We start from the raw sequence: 18,526 nt of genomic DNA, 5'->3' as shown, positions 1-18,526 counted from the left end.
AACGTACCTGATGCAGCCTGAAACGGGGGAGTCTTTGGCTGGAAGGATTTTTTACGAAGGCAGGAAGTGATCCGCTCAGGCATCCCTCAGTCTTGGAACCCCTGCCGTCTTATTGTTCACTCAGTACGGAGTGAGTCCAGAGTATTCTTTGACGAAATATTACGGGTATCGTTGACAAGATGAAAAGTGACGACGTTAATTGTTTATTGTTTAATTGTTCTGTACGCAGTCCCCTGGATACAAGGTATCTTCCAACACTCTCATTCTCTCCGGACCAAGTGTGAACAATCACGCTCTCAAAATGATCAAAAACCAGCTTCCACGAGTATAGAGTAGCACTCTAGATTCCATGTCGATCAACTGGTCGATATCGCTCTTGTCACATTACGGAGTAGTCCTTGAGGATGTCGTGCCTTGATACCCGTTACTTTGTACCCGTCCACGATGATCACGCTCCATCTTTTTGTTTTCAACCTTTAGGAGTAAATGAAACTGATAGACACCTCACGTTGTCAATCAAGGAATCAGGAACATTTTCCGACTTATCGTGAAAAGAGTGATAGCTAGAAATGCCTCGAGGCACTTTACTGTTTCATGTCCCATTACATAAGCCGCCAAGTGTGGCCGCGCCAGCCAGAAAGAAGCTTTCCTCCCCCAAACTCCTTTGTCACGGGGTGCTAGCAACTGTACGGAAGCTCCAGACTCCATACAAAAAGTCGTTCAAGCTTTGGTTGTCTGATACGAGTCCGGACTCCGTAACACCGTCTCGAGTTGCTCGTCTGGCGTAGACGACGGCCTCGTTTTGGTTTTGTTTCATCTTTTGCATTGAATTTGTTCTTCTCGGGAGCTTAGCAACCCAAAAAAGAAACGAAAACACAACAATCTTGTCATCCCTCCCTGCTCTCCCTCTCTCTCTCCCTCCCTCCCTACCTGATCTGATCTAGCCAGCATCTCCCTTCCACAGCCATGTCGTACTTTGTCAGCCCCGAATTCGCACGGGTGGTCGTCTTGGGATCCATCACGAGCCTTCACATGACATGGCGACGCCTGGTCAACGAGCTCGTCCCACGCCCGTACCTGGACGAGGTGTTCCACGTCCCTCAAGCCCGGGCGTACTGGTCGGGGGAATGGGGACGGTGGGATCCCAAAATCACCACGCCCCCCGGGCTGTACGTGTTTTCCTACCTCGTCAACTCGACCCGGGATTTTTTCTACCACAACTTCAAACCTTCAATCAACGAGTGGAGGTCCATCAACGTCTTCCTCCAGTACCTACTCATCTTCGCCCTCTACGTCCTCGCCGCCGTGACCAGAAAACCCGTCGACCACCACAGCGTGCTCCAGCGAGAGTTCAGCATCGTCGTTTTCCCCCTCTTCTTCTTCTTTTCGGCCTTGTACTATACCGACCTGTTCAGCGTTTTTACCGTCCTGGTCGCCCACATCTTCTGGTCCGCGTCCGTTTCCGCCGAGGGCCGACGACGGAAAGTCCTCTATCAATTCCTACACTTGGTCACCGGTCTGGTCTCGTTGTCCAGCAGGCAAACCAACATCTTTTGGGTCGCCGTGTACCTTGGGGGCCTGCAGGTGATAGAGAGCGTCAAACGTCACATCGGAGCCCCCAAGGTTCACGATCCTCCCATGTCCGAAGCGTTTTTTGAAGGTATGGCTCGTTCCGTCCGTCTCTGGGCGCTCTTTCCCGCCTTCCTCCCTCTCCTCCACCTCTCCATCGGTCGGTCCGACTGACATTCACGTTCCTACCTAGACTTCCCCATCACGAGCATATCGATAGCTCAATCCGCCATCACCATGATCGCCGACCTCATTTTGGATCTATGGCCTCACATCTCCCTCCTTCTCGGCTTCGCGGCCTTTGTCATCTGGAACGGAGGCGTCGTCCTGGGCGACAAGGACAACCACGTGGCCACCGTCCACCTGCCCCAGATGCTCTACGTATGGCCGTTCATCGTCTTTTTTTCCTGGCCCGTCCTCCTCCCCCAACTGTGCAACCTGACCCAGTTCCGCCGTCGGCGGCTCCCCCGACCGAGCACCGCCCTCGCCTTTTTCGTCGTCGCCATCGCCGTCGTCAACCTCAACACCGTCGTCCACCCCTTCACCCTGGCCGACAACCGACACTATACCTTTTACGTTTTCCGAATCCTCCGCTCCCACTGGTCGGTCAGGTACGCCGTCGTCCCTGTCTACTTGGCTTGCGCCTCGCTCGTGCTGGGCGCCCTGGCCGGACCCACCACCTCCTCCTCCACAGACGACCGGCCCTCTCGCGCCGTCCGAATCCTGCACGGCCAGGACACCGTCTGCGTGAGTTTTACGTTGGTCTGGCTCCTGGCCACGTCCTTGTCCCTCGTGACCGCCCCGCTCGTCGAGCCGAGGTACTTCATAATCCCCTGGCTCATGTGGAGGATGGCCGTGCCAGAGTACATGCCCAGTCCCGACATGTTGAGCACGGTCAAGCTAGACGGGGACGACAAGGACGCCACAAAAGACGACGACAAGAAAAACGAAAAGAGTGTACCCAGACCATCATCCTCGCCGTTTCAACGGTTGTTGAGAATTGCTGCCGCCTATTCTATCTGGTTGGAATTGATTTGGTATATGCTCATCAACCTAGTCACGTGCTACGTGTTCCTGTACAAGGGCTTCGAATGGCCGCAGGAGCCTGGAAACGTACAGAGATTCATGTGGTAGAATACGAGGGAAATTCTCGTTCCGAGTATATATTTACTTGGCCATTGGCATTTTGGATTTCAGCGTTTGTCGCAGGCGGGGATCCAAGTGTGCGAATCATCCTCTTGAACATCCATCACTTAATACGGCAGATTTTCGGACTGTCCAAAAGAAACATTCTGCCATCATCTTCGCGTCATTGCAATGTACTCGCATTTGACCTGGCTTCGAGAACTCTCTCAAGTCACCTATCCCGTAGATACGCAATACGTGACATGACATGCAAAGGCAGGAACCGAGTCGCACTGCGATGCGAGTACTCCCGAAGATAAAGATACTGGGCAGATCAAACACCGCCTACGCTTCCCCTCCGCACCACAATCGCCGCAACCTCGTCATCAACGATGGGTCCTTTGTACTCCTTGTGACCGCGAATGTAATACCAAATAACGCTGAAAATGATGACCCCGCCCGTCACCACAACCGAGTAGTTCATCGTCTGGTAATTCACGGGCGTCGCAGGGGGCCACACACTCCAGAAGATTACAAAGATCATGTACAAGCACGCATAGGCATTGTTGATGATGCCGAACCAGCCGGGAAGGTGGAAAGGGCCCCAGACCAACGGGGCCTCGGCGATGGAAAAGCGGCGATCCTGATTCACCGCTGGAGGGTACGTAGATGACTCGGCGTCAGTATATGCAGTCTTCTTGATATCGTCGTCGTCGGCTCCAGCAGCTTCGTTCTTCCTCGGGACGCTGGAGATACTATCCCCGTTAGAGATTGGAACTTTGACGGCATTGTCATCGCTCATGTCGTCTGACTCGACGGGAAGACCTGGGGTTTGCTGATTGTGTGGCTGTATACGACCTTTGACACGGTTGTACAGGAGGAACGCGGCAGGGAGGAAATAAGAGCTGTAGAAACCCGTTATGGTGAGCGAGATGACATCGTTGAAGGCGGTGTCGGAGCCGATGTAGATCAGAGTAAGGAGCGCGGCTATGCCGGTGACCACGAGCACAGCAACAGTCGGGATTCTGCGAGTCTTCGAAACGTAGCTGACGACGGAGCTGAATGGCGTACCTTTGTCACGGGAAAAGGACCAAGTCATACGGCTAGCAGTTGTGATGATACCGGTTGCGCAGGCCCATGTCAGTGCAAGGACAATGGCGCCCATCGCCGTTGCACCGGCGGTGCTGTTGACGCTGTCTGGCCACTCTGTTAGCACCACAAAAAGACCACCAAGGGGTGGGTTTACCTTTGAAGATCTGCATGAAGGGGTAACCCGTCGCAGTGTTAAGCACCGAGTCCACATCACCCAGACAGAAGAGCAACGTCAGCATCATGGTGAAGCCTACGGCGCCGTTGATGAGCATTGCGCCCACAATGGCTCGGGGGATATTCAAGGGCGCGTTGGCAACCTCCTCTGCCATGTGTACGGAGGCATCCGCCCCGACAAACGTGGCCACGTTGCCCAGAAAACCGACGCAGTAGGACAGTCCTTGTGTTGGCCAACCGCCTTCGTTCAAAGCCGTGGTGAAGACAAAGTGCGCCGAGTTGTGAGGGGAATAAACCCACAGGACCGACACAATTGCAATGAAACCGGCAATGTGGAAGACGATGATGAAGATCTCGAATTTTGGTAGTGCTCCTGGGATGACAACGTTGACGAAGATGGCTACAACGATCACCAACCAGGCAAGTAGTGTTCCCTGCCATCGCTTTGGGTCGTAATCATTTTCATGATCAAGGATTATAAGGCCCTGGAGCATAGTACCGGCGAAGATGGTCTCGGTCGCAACGGTGGCTACCCACGCCAGGGATGTGAGCCAACCAATTATGTAGCTGCAAAATACCTTGTACCGTTCGGGAGCCAGGATGTACACCCAATAATACTGGCCGGCAGCGATGGGCGCCATGGATGCGAGCTCAGAAATCACGGTATATACAGACAAGGTTGAGGACCAGGCTATGATGAAGCCATACACCAGTCCCGCTGGTCCACCATTGTTGAAGCCCTGGCTGAACAAGGCAAGTACCGTCTCCCAGGTGATCAACTCGCACACGGCGAAACCGAAAAGTGACCAGAATCCGAAACGTCGCTTCAGCACTTCTTTCTTGCCGAGTAGGGCTAACGTGTTGCTATCGGTATCGCCCTTGGTGCGCGCCATGGTGCTTTGGGGGGGTTGAGGAGAGATGCTGCAATCGACTTTGGTCGCGTGACTGGAAGCAAGAAGCTGCAAGGTAGAGCTCAGAGAAAATGCGTCGACATGAGCAGTGTGTAGAAAGGATTAATCTTCTTGTTGCGGGATCTAGTCCTAGATATTCGCGTCTAGCTCATTACCAAACAGAGGCAGAATTTCCTCCGGTCGGGGTATTGAACTTTTGGTAAAAGATGGGGGAGTAAGATGGAGATAAAAAGCAAAGAGGAACAACAGCAAAAGAAAAGAGGTGAGAAGCAGATCGGTGGAGGTCACGAGGCTCGTGGGTAAGCAGTAGCCGAGGAATGGGAAAGGAGGAGGTTTTCCAGCTGTGGACATGGGTCGTCTCGTGCAATGCAATCGGAGCAAGATTATTTGATCGATCTTTTCCTTGCAGGGGCATGTTAGCCACGTTTGGCCAGATGAAAGGTGGGTAAATGAGCAGGTAGACCATCAGCTCCGAAGGCCCATCTGGGGCTAGCAAATATCGACGTGTTGCGTTTTCTTTTCTCTGACCATGGGAAAACAAAAAAACATCCAATCGTGTGGACGGCAGGCAAAGCTTTTGCCCAGCCTGCCGACGGTGCGCCTCCCGGACTCCCATAGTCCTGGACTGGATCCATGATAAGCCGGGAAAGGCTTGGAGGAGCTTGTCCTGAATTGTATCGACTTTCCTTGTGCCTTGAGTGTCGGAACCGACGTCGTGGATGGTGAGGACATCACCGAGTATGTATTTTGGGTCTGTCTGGATGTAGAAGTAGTGTTGCAGTCTTCATATTCACCTTCTGCTGCTGTCGCTGCCCTGAGTCTCGGGTGAGGAGAAGTCCGGGTTCCAGGGTCCTAGAAGCAATTGAAGCTTGACGTCCGAATCCGAGGCAATTCTGTACTCGTACGCGCAGCTCGTCGTCAACTTCCTTCCTTGTCGAATTTGATGCTCAGTCTCAAACATGGCAGAGTCTCGTCGAGTGCTCTGCGCAAATACCTCGTACTCGTCTCTTGGACCGCTGAATGCGACTGCCTGCGCAGACTCGAGCCTCGTATCTCGTATTTCGCCTTGGCTGACGACGTGTGCTGTGGCTGATAATTCTGGGTGGCTGGACCAGATGGAGTGGCGCAGGCCAAGTCGTTCCCCTTTTTGGCGGGGTTTCTTCGTATGACGTATCGAAATCAGTCGATCGCAGGCGCAGCTCGTCACATTCGTCCCATCGAATTATTACAACTTGTCCTTAGGAAGACCGGAACAATTTTATAAAACCCTCGAGGCATACGTTTTGCAGTTAAAATTCAGTTTCGACTCTTCATACCATCTTCCAAATTCCTCTCAGCAACTCACTATCGCCAAATTTCCTCAAGATGTCGACTACAGTCCACGTCAAGGGCATCTCTCACGAGACGAGTGAGAAGGAAGTCAAGGACTTCTTCAGTTTCTGGTAAGTTCAATATGCAGCTACATTCCTATGAAACAACACTAACACTTCCACACAGTGGAAAAATCACCAACATTTCAGTGACACCTGAGTCAGACGCTGCAGATGCTGGAAAATCTGCCACAGTGACCTTTGAAAAGGAAACGTAAGTCGAGAAGTTAGACTCCAATACAAACCCAGCAAGCTAATTTTCAAAAGTGCCGCGAAGACCGCTCTCCTGCTCGATAACACCCAGCTTGGAAAGTCTCAAGTCCATGTCTCGACTGCGAGCACTCTCGATGACGTCGCCTCCAAGGCCGGCGCAGCTGTTTCATCCTCCCTCCCAGACGACCATATCCCGCAAGAAGACAAGCCTCGCACGAGAATCGTCGCCGAGTACCTAGCTCATGGCTATGCTCTATCCGACAATGTTATCAACAGGGCAATTACGGTGGATAAAGAACACGGATTCAGTTCGAGGTTCACTGGTGCTCTGTCCAACTTTGACCAGAAGTTCAAGGCAACAGACAAGGCCAAGTCAGTTGATACAAAGTACGGCGTCACTGATAAAGCCATGAGTGCGTGGGGAGGTCTCAATTCCTACTTTGAAAAAGCTCTCAACACCCCTACTGGACAGAGAGTGCGAGAATACTATCTGCAGGGGGACAAGCAAGTCAGAGATGTGCACAATGAAGCCAGAAGACTTGCAGATCTCAAGGCTGGCAAGGCCCATGAGCCCGAGGAAGTCCCCGGAACTGACAAGACAGTTTGCAAGTGTGGTGGTGCCGAGGGTGTTTGCGGCTGTGCTCCAGGACATTGCAATTGCGCCAACTGTGCCAAGAGTGGTCTGGGTGACAATCAGCCAGAACCAGTCAAAGGCACCGACAAGACTGTCTGCAAATGTGGAGGCTCTGAAGGAAACTGCCCTTGCCCACCTGGTCATTGTGCATGCTCCAACTGCGCCAAGGGCAGTGATTCCGCTACCACTGAAGCAAAGGAGGCTGCTCAAGCAAGCGGGCAGCAACTGCCGGCGGGCAGCGTCTGAGCTGACATCTGGTCGGTATTCCTATTAAAGATTGATTTTCGATCGGAATGGGATGGTGGAGTTCCACTCTGGAAGGCCTGGAACATCGATGAGCGGCGGTCGGACTTGTTTATGAAGCATGAAAATTATCGACACGAGCGGAGATTGATCGATCAGAGATGCACTTTTTTTTTAGTTTTTGCTACGAGTATGAGTTATCAATGGAATTATTTCCCGACCGCTTTCCTAAACTTGAGCATGTTATTTCTCAATCCGGTCATGGCTGCGGTATTTTCAATCTTCTACAGAGTACCAGATTGCCGTAGGTAGGTTAGAAAGGTACAAGTTTATTACCTTGGTAGATTAGGTAGATTGGAACTTTCTACCCCATCCGGGAGGGGGGTGGTGGTTCCAAGCTGGAGGGGGGGGGCTGGACCTCGACCGAGACGGAAACATCAAAACCATAATTTTATTCTTGTATGGTGAATTGTGTATGTACCAACGAGCTGAATAAAAATGATCCGTGCGTGAACTTTCTGTTGCTGTGTAAGTTCTGTACACACGGGTATCTTGACGAGAATCATGGCCTTTACAAGTAGGAAGCATCCGGATGTTGGTGCAAAACACGGCCATTGTGGATGTAAATTGCTCGCGAGACGTGCAGGTTTTCCATACTCTGAGATCTAGAACTCTGGCGTCTAGAATTTGTCTAGAATTTGTCTAGAATTTTATACTTTGTACTCTTCTATAGATTTTCTCCATCTTTTAAAAGGTAAATTGCATCAATCCAGGATTCAGTGCCAACGGCAACAAGAAGTGATTGACGGTCAATATGGCCAAGGGGAAGATGGCCGTGAAGGTCGTGATCCGCCAGTCGTACGGGACCAGGGCCCCCACGGGGCCGACGCCGGCCATGACGATCATGGTCGTGGTGGAAACGAGGCAGAAGCAAAACGTGAATTTGAACTTTTTCAGAATCACGGGGATCTCGCGGAAGAACGAGGTGTTTTCGGCCTCCTTGGCCGTCGCGCCCCACGTCATGTCGATGCTGAACAAGTACGACAGGATGGCCTGGGACACGTGCAGGCTGAGGCCGCCCAGGTAGACGGTCAACAGCAAAAGGTTGGCGAGGTTCTCGATCAACGAGCCCAAGAGGGACCGGTTCTCCGTGCGGTACCGCAGCACGGCCAGACTGACGGTGCCCAAGGCCTGGAACACGACCACGATGCCAAAGTAGATGTTGAAACTGTTCACGTAGGCCTGGTCGATGTACCCGTTCAGCCAGCCGATGAGGAAGTAGTTCATGACGGTGAGCGGCCATGCGGACGCGATGGCGAAATAGGTGCCGACGTACGCCATGATGGTGATCTTGCCCATCAGGCTCATCGGGCTGCACATGAAACGTCGAAACATGGGCGTAAAGGGACCCCGGACGAACCAGTACCGAAACGGCTGAAATACAAGCTCGGCACACCCGTAGGCGTATTTCTCCCAACGAGCCAGTTCGTCGTAGACGGTCAACGAGACACCCTCCTTGAACTTGTCGCCACAGTACGTGCCAAAGCGGAGGATGTAGCCTCGACCTTGAAGGCGGAGAGCCATGTCGAAATCTTCCGAGACGGTATTTTCGGCCCAATATTTCTCGGATCCAGTGACTGCGTCAGAGTATCGGACATCCTGGACAGCCGACCACCTGAGGATCGCATTGTGCCCTACAAAAGCCGCGACGTCGCCATTGGCAACAGCGAAACGAATGGCAGTGTAAACCAAGTTAGTGAAGAAGGTGATGGCCCGTTCGAAGAAACTGGTCGTAACATTGAGTACGCCTGAGGAATACTGAATGATGGCGACTTCTGGTGAGGCTTCCATCTCCGAAACGGCGTCGAGGAGACAATCCTCCGGAACGCGAGTGTCGGAGTCAATAAGTAGGATATAATCGCCTACTCGTATGTCGCCGTTGCCCCAAGTTCGACCTTGATCCTCTTTAATGACCTCGTCGAAACAATGCTGATAGAGTAGATTTTCGTCCTCCTGGGTCCAAGTCGGTGTGCGTATAGTCTGGGCCATCTTGTCCTCGATTCGGACGCTCACGTCGAGACAGTAATTCATGTTTGAGGCTTTCTTGAACTTGCCGGCGCGCACGTACACGTTCTCACCATTTTCATCTCCCTTGGGCTGATGCGGCGGACGGGCGATCCATCCAATATTGTTATCTTCGTAATATTGCAGTCGCCTACGAGCATGTTCCTCGGAGATGAGTTGCAAGCCATCGTCGTTGATTAGAATGTTGGCACTGCCGCCTTGGAGTTCGTAGGTCGAGATTGCCTTATTGATTGACACCATAGTAGGATGAATGACTGCCTCAAGACCCTCCTTGTAGACCGGACATTGAATTGTAACATGAGGAAGGTCTTTCTTGGTTAGACGGACCGGAGGTCTTGATGAGTAAAACTTTGAATTTTTGGTGAGTTGGGCGACGGGACCAATAATCTGAGAAACGCCATTGACCAATGTCATGAAGAAGAACCATCCCAGCCACGCTTCCAACGGTGCGGCTATGAGAATGGCGAGTCGGACATAGCTGTGATCGATAGTAATCTCGATGGCAATCCTTCTCCATCCGATTGCCAGACAGAATATTGTTAGAATTGCGACTAGGCCTACCAGTATCGACTGATAAAGCACTATTTTCCTAGGTTTCTCCCATACCTCACCGGCCTTCGACTCAGGGTCGATAACGTAGTTTCCAGAAGCCGTCTCAGCTTGCTTGGGTGCCAGGCCAATCATTGTTTTCTCGTCCTCAATGTCGTCTTCATCGTCGCCTTCACCAGCAAGATCTTCTGCGGTCCATAACATATTGACAATATATCTCTGGATGTGCTCCGCTCTATCGAACAAGAGAGTGGGATCCTCATCCCAGACAACAAGTAGACCTTGGCCTCGGACAAATGCTGCATAGTAGTGTCGCTTGCTGAAAGAGAGTTCACTGATACTGTCGATAATCCGAAGACGTTGGCCATTGTTAAAAGGTACATACTGGTGTTTGTACGAACTGAGAAACGTCTGGATGACTGTAGTTCTGACTGTCATTGCAACCTGTCATACATGTAAATATTATGTTCCCAGAGGATCGCCCGGATACCCACTTTGACATTGAGCTTCGTTGCTTCGTCATAAAACCCATTCACATGCTTGGGTAGTTCCAAGGGTCTGCAGATGTAATCGTCTTTACCTCTTCTTAAGATCACACCCTCGGTCGTGTTGTTCTCTATTGCCCAACGCTTTTCGAGTTGTTGTTGCCGAAGGTACAAGAGCATTACCTCGAACTTGACATAGTTGGGGGGAAGTTCGCCACCATTGACCTTTGAAGATGTAGTCGAAGCAACTCGTTGTGCGGCATCAGGGATGACATCTGGTGCCACATCTTCATCGTCATTGTCATCTAGCTGATGGATAGTGTCCAAGGTTGGCACTTGAATGGGTTTTGGGCGTCGCGGCCCAGGATGTAGAGTCGCCGGGGACATTGCTACAACAACCAGAAGAAAGGCCTGCACAAAACAAGTGCGCTCAAGTTGGGAGAGAGAACCAAGAGACTCGAGTCTTTTGAGAACGGACGCTTTCTAGAACCACAGAACAATATCAAAGTAGGACTGCACTTACCAATCCACATCACCTCGGCCTCCTCGTCGTCATACCTACTTGGTCAATCGAACTCAAGCCACATGTTGTTCGAATTTTGTGGACAGAACGTCCAGACTGAGCGCATCATCATTGAACTCTGAATAACTTGACTTTCCATTGAAAGAGGTAGTCTTGGCCGCGCTCTAAAGGATCGGATGGATGCCGATTCCCGAATAACGCGAGTATGGCGAAATCCGTTGCTTTGGTCTGATCCATATTTGAAATTCCTGAAGAAACGTGGAATAGAACGACGAAGTTAAATCGTCAATATTTGAGGACGTCGCATGGAGTTGAGCTGCTTGATTTTGGCCCTACCATGTGCTTTGACCTCCAGGAGGTCCGAGTCGGATATCGAAGATTTGAAGATTGTGCCGGTGCATTGACAACGAATCTCTGCACTAGGATCTGATGGTGGGTCCTGACAGGCGATTGGATTCAGCTAGGACTGGTCAATATGTTGACAATCGATCTGAACCATTATATCGTCAAACTCGCACAGACCTGGGCGCCTTGGTCCTACTTTAAAATACTATTGAAAGTGTAAGTATGAAGCAGAAGGAAAACGTGATGCGACAATAAAGGCAAGACGACGACTCTACTGTACCGGATGAAAAACAGCAGGTTACCTCTGCTGTTCCGAGGTAGGCATCTGGTTTGAGGCGTCCCTCGATCCTGCCCAAGATGCCCTTTTCAAGAGGTCGAAACAAGGAGACTATCGTCGAGCCATTACTGGAAGAATCAGACGGGAACAAGTCTTCCGAAGAACCTGCTCTCGCTGCGTTGCAACTTAGCAGGACAAGCTCTAGGACTAATCCGCCTCCAGCAAGCAACCCGAATGGAATCTTGATAACAGAGACTGTGCTGGAGGAATCCGAAAGCCCACCAGCAGTGGAACTAAATCCAAGTACAGGAACGTCACGAAACACAGAGGAAACTGATACCAAGGCCACACTACTTCCTCTGACTCACTATAATACTGTCAATGTTGCTGAGCTATTGTCGAAAAAGCGTTCCCACGACTCCTCAGACTTGCCCTCACCTGGAACACCATTGTCACCACCTCTGAGCAGAACGATAACTCGTATACAGACACAAGGATCACAGCGCCCTGGAAGTCCACGGCCTGAAAGTGGTGTCGACAGGAATGGTTACTTTAGCTGGAGGGATGGTCCTGGTGCGCCAGGAGCGACAAGTCTTTCCACACCTGCAGGAAGTCGAAAGTCGTCCACTAGATCGGGAGCTGGAAAAGATATCAAGGACACTGGATCAAGAAGGGCTTCTGCGTGGGAAAGATCAAAATCCCTTGCAGAGAATTATTTCAAGCCAGACATTGCAGGTGAAAGACCGCGTCGACATGGATATTCCAAGCCGCACCCAGAGTTGGATTTAGCCAGTCTGAACAACGCCACTGCCTCCGGGTCTGAATGGTTCCCATCTAATGGCAATTCCGCTTTCGATTTCGGCAGGAGACGAAGCTCGGCGGGAGTCAACGGGCTTGAACTTTCAACTTCCAATGACAGCAGTATTGCGAGCAGGAATGGCTCTGTTTCAGGGCCTCCAGGGAAATCATCCGTGCTTCGCGAGAAGACGCGCAGAACCTCAATAAGCAAGCAAGGCCGGCAAGAGAAGCGCCATTCCCTCTCGGAGTATATAAAGCCAAAATTCGATTCCGAGAGACGAACATCTCAACCTTCTCGGCCATTCGCAGACAACTTGAATCTTTCCAGGTCAGCATCTGTGTCTCACGTTAGTGACGAGTGGCCTGCGGATTCACCACAGTCGGCCGGTGTAAGCAAGGTTCCGTGGACGTTTAACAGGTTATGGAGCGACGGCGTTACTAGAGGAATACCTTCTCAGAATCCGCCGCGGAGTCTACACAGTAGGCACCAGTCCATGTCAGAGAAATCCCAGGGCAAGCCTGGCCAACATCGTCCCTCGGTCGCAGTGTTTGAAAAAGCGGTTCCAAAGCCAGGAGTCTATTTTCGCTCACGTCGCGTCAAGGACAATGAGATTGATCGATCATGGCTCCAAGGGAAGAAGGATCCTCGACAGAGATGGCTGAACATATTTCCTTTGCTCGGAGTTATTGTTGGACTGATCATCGCTGGTGTATATATCTTCCTCGGAGTCCAGAGCGTACCCAAGCACAAATATTGCATGGTATATGAAGATGATTTTTCTGCGGGCATACTGGATACTAATATCTGGACAAAAGATGTCGAAGTCGGAGGATTCGGCAACGGTCAATTCGAGGAAACAACTGGAACCGACGAAAACGTCTTTATCAAGGATGGCATCCTCCATATTCAACCAACGCTGCAGGATGTTGATCTCCTCACTCACAACAGTGTACTCAATCTTACTCGATTGGGAACGTGTACCTCAGATCTTTGGTCGAATTGTGTGGCTGTGACCAACACCACGAATGGGACGATCATAAATCCTGTGAAGTCTGGTCGTATCACCACCAAAAAGGGGGCCAACATCAAGTACGGTCGTATCGAGGTGGTAGCCAAGATGCCACAGGGAGACTGGCTGTGGCCGGCTATTTGGATGTTGCCGACGGACTCAGTATATGGCGTCTGGCCTCAGAGCGGAGAGATTGATGTTGCAGAATCTCGTGGTAACAATCACACGTATCCCGAGGGAGGAAATAACATCATAGGCTCGACTCTCCATTGGGGTCCTAATGCTGCCAACGACGCATGGTGGCGGACATTTGGCAAACAGCACGCATTGCACTCGACCTTTTCCGAGCGTTACCACACATTCGGCTTGGAATGGAGTGAGAAGTATCTCTACACGTACCTCGACAGTCGCCTATTGCAGGTTCTCTACAATAGATTCAATACTCCATTTTGGAAGAGGGGGGATTTTCCTCTCTCGCTACCCAACGGGACAGCCATTGTCAACCCTTGGTCGCAGGCGACCGATAAGGCAGCACCATTTGATGAAGATTTTTTCCTGATCCTCAATGTTGCTGTTGGTGGAACGAATGGATGGTTTAAGGATGGTGTTGCTGGCAAGCCTTGGGTCGATACAAGTCCACTGGCAATGGGTGAGTTCTGGTCCGCAAAGGATTCATGGTATCCGACATGGCAGAATGAACATGGTAGTGCTTTGCAGGTAAAGAGCGTCAAGATGTGGCAACAACAAGGCTATAATGGGTGCAATGACCAAGCACAAAGTATTGGTTGATGTCCTAGGAGGATAGAGCCTGATCATGTTAATATTTCCGCTAGAGTCATAAAACTTGTAGTAGAAGGCACGTAGTCGGTAGAAAGGAACTAAGGCCATTCTGTCTCACCGTCACCAGGCCTCGAGGGCTCGAAGGTTGGCTTTAGGCTGCCTTCCGAGCCAAGCAGGCTGGTGACTCAGATCAGGTAAACATGGCTTGGAATGATGGTTGAAAGTGTGGCTTGGTGGAAGCACTGTGCTTGACAATGAATAATAGAATCATGAGATAGAGCATCGTCAGGGCGACGATGGGATCGCTTTGCAAGAGTATGTTCGATGCGCCGAGGAGAATTCGTCAGCACTGTATCTTTGTCTTTGCTTGGCCTCTGCCGCGTCTGCCGGGCGGTTGTCACTGCCTACCTAGGAAAGGTAGGAAATGGAGGGGACGTTCGCTTGATTGACGCCTAGAGAGCCCAAGCACAAAGCCTGGTAAGCCTGAACACGGGGTCGGGACCGGGCACTGGCTGGCACTGAGACAACTGTGACCAAAACTCCCGAGGATGAAAACTTTTGCCTGCGCCCTCCTCTAACCCTGCCACAACCACTGACTCTTGTCCTCACCGACAATCTTTCAAATATCAATCACAGCCTGTCGCAGTCGTTCCGGACGACTGCTATTCACATTTCCATCGATCTGAGCGAATAATCTTTGCCAGAGTATGAACAAGCCCTCAACTATCCCGACAGACCGCTTCTGTGAGGCCTGCGACGAGCCAGGATAACTGGCCTGGTGGTAGGACACCAGGCAAGGAGTGAATAGAGTCGCAATAGATCTGCAACGATCCTGGTTATTGGAAAATATCTACTTGGTTCAAAATGTATGTTTACACCACCGGCGCATGACAGCGGCCAAATGCTCACGCTGAGATTTTAGAGCTCTTCAAACACACGACACTCATTTCAAGATGTGCTTCGAGCGGTTGATCAGCCTCAAATGCGGCCACTATGAGTCGTATCAATTGGACAAGCAAGGCTGCAAATATCAAGCTGGACGTCAATGTCCCAACTATGTCCAGCTCAAGATTCGGGAAGACAAGAGCAGAAGCTGCCCCAAGTGCAAGGCTCGTGGCCTGGCAAAGTTTGGAATTGCCAGCCCAAGCTTGATAGGGAGACAGTAAGGATCATAAGGTGATGATGGGGGCGAGAGGAGCTGCCCGGGCGGAATAGTGGTGACCAGAATTTGGCTGGTGAATAGAGGGAAGCGGCTGTACCTAGATGGTGGGTCATAGCGATCATTTTGCGTGTTCTGCGAGACTTGTGTGAATGTAAGATCTGGTGATGCTAGATTTCAGAGAGATTACTTGTGGTGGTCTAGCTATGTTCTTATATTGGAGGAGTAACGAGTGCTCTACTTACTCCCGGGTATGTACACACCCATCTATTTGTTCTTCAACATCTAATATATCACCCTGCATTCATTCGTAGATGAACCATATCTCCGGTGCAAACAGCCTATTTTGACATTGAAATCACCCAATTCTGATCGTTACCGAGAATGGACTGTACCGAAGCTGATATGGTTCGCTGAAGCTGCGTGTTGTGTGTAAGGAACCAAACGTCATCGCTGGTCAAAGGTGGGTTATTTGGTGGGGGACTTTGCTCTCACTTCTTCTGCACTCTTATATCATTGTTCTAGCTCTCGTTCTCCTGTTATCAATCATTTTTCTTCTCTACTACAAATCAAACATCAGTGGATTACTCTACTTCGAAACTGATCGTCTCGTCTTTGTGGACTACCCCATCAAACCCAATGTACGTTGGACGTTGCTTGCCATGGTTCTCAACCATTCACATAAGCTATCTAATCTGACCACTTGCGCAGTCTCTTACCTCCAATACAGAATGTCTGCACCAAACGCAGGTCGTCAATCCCCAGACCCTGAACGCCAGACCGGTGCTCAGCAACAAGAGCACCCATCGCAGCCAGGCAGTGGAAAGGTAAGAGAACCATTCTTGCCTTTGACAGGCATGTGTCTCCGGGATACCATGTGTAACCCTGAGGACCAAGCAATCACAAAGAAGAGCGTCGGCTGACTCGATTTCCTAGATTGACGAGTCCAAAGCAAAGAATGAGGGAAAGGATGACCAGACCTCTGGCCTAGCGGACAACCCAAAGCACATCCTCCAAGAGCATTCCGAAGCAACAACCTCTAAGACTAGCTAGGAATGGAGTTGTTTGAATGTTTCACACGACCTTGTACAAGATCATTATCGGTTCAGGAGGTAGTCTTGATGGGCATGGCTTGAAGAGCACATAGAATTATCCAAACAAAAGAGTTGAGGCCCTTCTCCAGATTGATACACGTGGCTGCTGCTCTTCCTGCGAAGTTGGTCAGACAGACATTGAGTCCTGAAATGGCTACGAGTCTCCGACATCATTTTGTGTTCATACTGAAACCTCAACCTCGTCGTTAACTCTTGCAGTTCGTTGGGCGCGCCACGTTCATCTCGTTCATCTCCAGATACAAGCAATCGTCATTCTACGAATCTATTTTGAGCCAGCCATCGACAATATTTCTGCAGTGAGATTAAGGAATAGATAGAATAACCTTTGTGTTTTCATCCCAACCTCGACTTTGGACACATTCAACCCGGCATTTTTGTGTACCTACGATCTTCTGGCTCATTACTCCGTACCAATATCTGAACTCATCGAGATGACGTAATTCTCTGCATGCGGAGGCGGCTCGTCCCGCGATTTAGCGCCTTGCCAAAATAAGGCCAAGTTGTCGCGATTCAGACTGGAAATCCACGAGATCGCATGTCAATCTTCAAGGCGCAGGTGAGACAGTTTCATTGCACCCCGGAGACGAGCAGCCATGCTGCGCTGTTTGTTTTTACCATGGAACGTGTTATTGGTATTTTATGCCGCTCTTTGCGCGTCCGTCAATGCCGTCGATGAAAAGGTCCTTTCGAATGCGACTCCGAAAAGGAGAGGCTACTCCAAGGGAGAGTCGATGCCTGTCAGTTGCTTGAACAGAACAATGTGAGTTGAGAAAAAAAGTCTGGTACCTATGGTGAAACTGGAACTGACCAGGTATATATGTAGTGACACTGGCGAACATGTATGTAATGCATCTCCTAGCATCTCACTCCTCTGACTGAAGGACGCGCCGAATCTATACAATAGTTTCTGCGTGGGCCGAATACGTACTGATGCCTTTACTTTGGGGTAGATCACCGACAGCCACGGGAATTTACAATATATACCATTTCCGACCTGTAACGAGACAGGACTACCGTTGTCCTTTCCCTATAACACCCCGCAAACTCAGACCTGTACCATCGAGTCCCTCCCCGACGAGCTCTATCACCTGATCGAGTTCTTTGTCCACAGCGATGTCCCTCTGACCTGCCGAGTCCCGTCGTACCCCTTGTCGCAAGAAGAGCTGGCCATAACTTCATCGTTGCCCGAGGTCGGAGGGACGGGCGTGGAGAAGGACCTGTGGACTCCGTTCACGATTGCCCTCCAAGGTGTTTTACAGCTGTCCCATCTACACCTGCACACGAATATAAATGTTCTCTTCCACATGTCTCAAGAGCCGGAGACGGCCAAAGACGACGGACTCGAGTCACATCTGATAGCTTCGACCGCATACTCGGTACCCAACATCTCCGCGTCGGCGCCCGTGGAAGGGTCCAAGATCGTTCGATACGAGCCTGTGGTTCTTACCTTTAACGTCGGGTGGATTGACGGCGCGGTCTTACCGGGAATGGTTGGCCGACCGGTACTTGGAGTCAAGGACCATCGAGTCGGGTTTTCCCTGTTGACTTTCTTTGCTTTGGCTGCGAGCGCCGGTGTCGGTGCCATGGCTATGCTGGTCCACGAAAGACGAAAGAGTGGGAGAAGTGGCATGTATGGAAATGGCATTCTTGGAGGAAATGTGGGCAATGGTGTGCCCAGAACTTCAGGATACGGGGGTTACGGAGGTTACACCAGCAGTTTTGGCAAACGAGATTAACGATGGTATGTACGTTTCAGATCATACGATCGAATGGAAAATTTTAAAATGTGTTACACTGCATATTGGTTGGGTGCGATGGCCTTGGTTGTTTCATTGATTAAAGTGACTTGTAGTTTGCAAGCTGACCCGGAACGGCGTCTTTCGTTCATCGCTTGCATCGCTTTTCCCGTCGCTTATCTTGAGGTCTCAGAATTGCATGCAGCACACGACCGTATTCCCGCCGTTGATCTTATGTTATGCAAGTAATAGCCCTCGGATCGTATGCGAGCTTCTCGCGTGTTTAAAAAGTTGGGCCACCAAGGTATCGTTTGATGAGGGCGATGGGGGGCC

At 50.8% G+C, this 18,526-nt stretch overlaps 8 protein-coding genes across 9 annotated transcripts; 6 read left to right on the top strand and 2 right to left on the bottom strand.

Moving 5' to 3' along the window:
• The first annotated feature begins 690 nt into the window (after positions 1–690).
• PV06_01150 (uncharacterized protein) lies at positions 691–3,040 on the top strand. The gene is made up of 2 exons (XM_016401741.1): positions 691–1,660; positions 1,763–3,040. Exons 1-2 carry the CDS (start codon positions 967–969, stop codon positions 2,701–2,703), a joined length of 1,635 nt encoding a protein of 544 aa, XP_016268794.1. The 5' UTR covers positions 691–966; the 3' UTR covers positions 2,704–3,040.
• On the bottom strand, positions 2,712–5,837 carry PV06_01149 (uncharacterized protein). The gene is made up of 2 exons (XM_016401740.1): positions 3,941–5,837; positions 2,712–3,891 (listed from the first exon to the last, which is right to left on the bottom strand). The coding sequence occupies exons 1-2, from the start codon at positions 4,851–4,853 to the stop codon at positions 3,029–3,031; spliced, it is 1,776 nt and encodes a 591-aa protein (XP_016268793.1). The 5' UTR covers positions 4,854–5,837; the 3' UTR covers positions 2,712–3,028.
• Positions 5,838–6,034: 197 nt separating this feature from the next.
• On the top strand, positions 6,035–7,640 carry PV06_01148 (uncharacterized protein). The gene is made up of 3 exons (XM_016401739.1): positions 6,035–6,313; positions 6,369–6,455; positions 6,509–7,640. The coding sequence occupies exons 1-3, from the start codon at positions 6,237–6,239 to the stop codon at positions 7,332–7,334; spliced, it is 990 nt and encodes a 329-aa protein (XP_016268792.1). The 5' UTR covers positions 6,035–6,236; the 3' UTR covers positions 7,335–7,640.
• A 349-nt stretch (positions 7,641–7,989) lies between these two features.
• PV06_01146 lies at positions 7,990–14,427 on the bottom strand. 2 transcript variants are annotated; one of them, XM_016401737.1, is made up of 4 exons: positions 13,803–14,427; positions 11,599–13,741; positions 10,460–11,523; positions 7,990–10,409 (listed from the first exon to the last, which is right to left on the bottom strand). In XM_016401737.1, exons 3-4 carry the CDS (start codon positions 10,835–10,837, stop codon positions 8,079–8,081), a joined length of 2,709 nt encoding a protein of 902 aa, XP_016268790.1. In that variant the 5' UTR covers positions 10,838–11,523; positions 11,599–13,741; positions 13,803–14,427; the 3' UTR covers positions 7,990–8,078. The 2 variants fall into 2 exon arrangements, with proteins under 2 accessions (XP_016268790.1, XP_016268789.1); XM_016401736.1 differs by having other exon boundaries at positions 10,460–13,741.
• PV06_01147 (uncharacterized protein) lies at positions 11,648–14,296 on the top strand. The gene has a single exon (XM_016401738.1). It carries the CDS (start codon positions 11,676–11,678, stop codon positions 14,190–14,192), a length of 2,517 nt encoding a protein of 838 aa, XP_016268791.1. The 5' UTR covers positions 11,648–11,675; the 3' UTR covers positions 14,193–14,296.
• Positions 14,428–14,732: 305 nt separating the features above from the next.
• PV06_01145 (uncharacterized protein) lies at positions 14,733–15,639 on the top strand. The gene is made up of 2 exons (XM_016401735.1): positions 14,733–15,049; positions 15,106–15,639. The coding sequence occupies exon 2, from the start codon at positions 15,137–15,139 to the stop codon at positions 15,347–15,349; it is 213 nt and encodes a 70-aa protein (XP_016268788.1). The 5' UTR covers positions 14,733–15,049; positions 15,106–15,136; the 3' UTR covers positions 15,350–15,639.
• A 221-nt stretch (positions 15,640–15,860) lies between these two features.
• Positions 15,861–16,793, top strand: PV06_01144 (uncharacterized protein). The gene is made up of 3 exons (XM_016401734.1): positions 15,861–15,983; positions 16,054–16,169; positions 16,279–16,793. Exons 2-3 carry the CDS (start codon positions 16,074–16,076, stop codon positions 16,393–16,395), a joined length of 213 nt encoding a protein of 70 aa, XP_016268787.1. The 5' UTR covers positions 15,861–15,983; positions 16,054–16,073; the 3' UTR covers positions 16,396–16,793.
• A 207-nt stretch (positions 16,794–17,000) lies between these two features.
• On the top strand, positions 17,001–18,276 carry PV06_01143 (uncharacterized protein). The gene is made up of 3 exons (XM_016401733.1): positions 17,001–17,217; positions 17,281–17,296; positions 17,408–18,276. Exons 1-3 carry the CDS (start codon positions 17,051–17,053, stop codon positions 18,191–18,193), a joined length of 969 nt encoding a protein of 322 aa, XP_016268786.1. The 5' UTR covers positions 17,001–17,050; the 3' UTR covers positions 18,194–18,276.
• The last annotated feature ends 250 nt before the right edge of the window (positions 18,277–18,526 follow it).

Source organism: Exophiala oligosperma (genome assembly GCF_000835515.1).
Source record: "Exophiala oligosperma strain CBS 72588 unplaced genomic scaffold supercont1.1, whole genome shotgun sequence".
Taxonomy (NCBI): domain Eukaryota; kingdom Fungi; phylum Ascomycota; class Eurotiomycetes; order Chaetothyriales; family Herpotrichiellaceae; genus Exophiala; species Exophiala oligosperma.
Note: the sequence above shows the minus strand (reverse complement) of the source record. Positions and strands in the feature narration are given on the sequence as shown.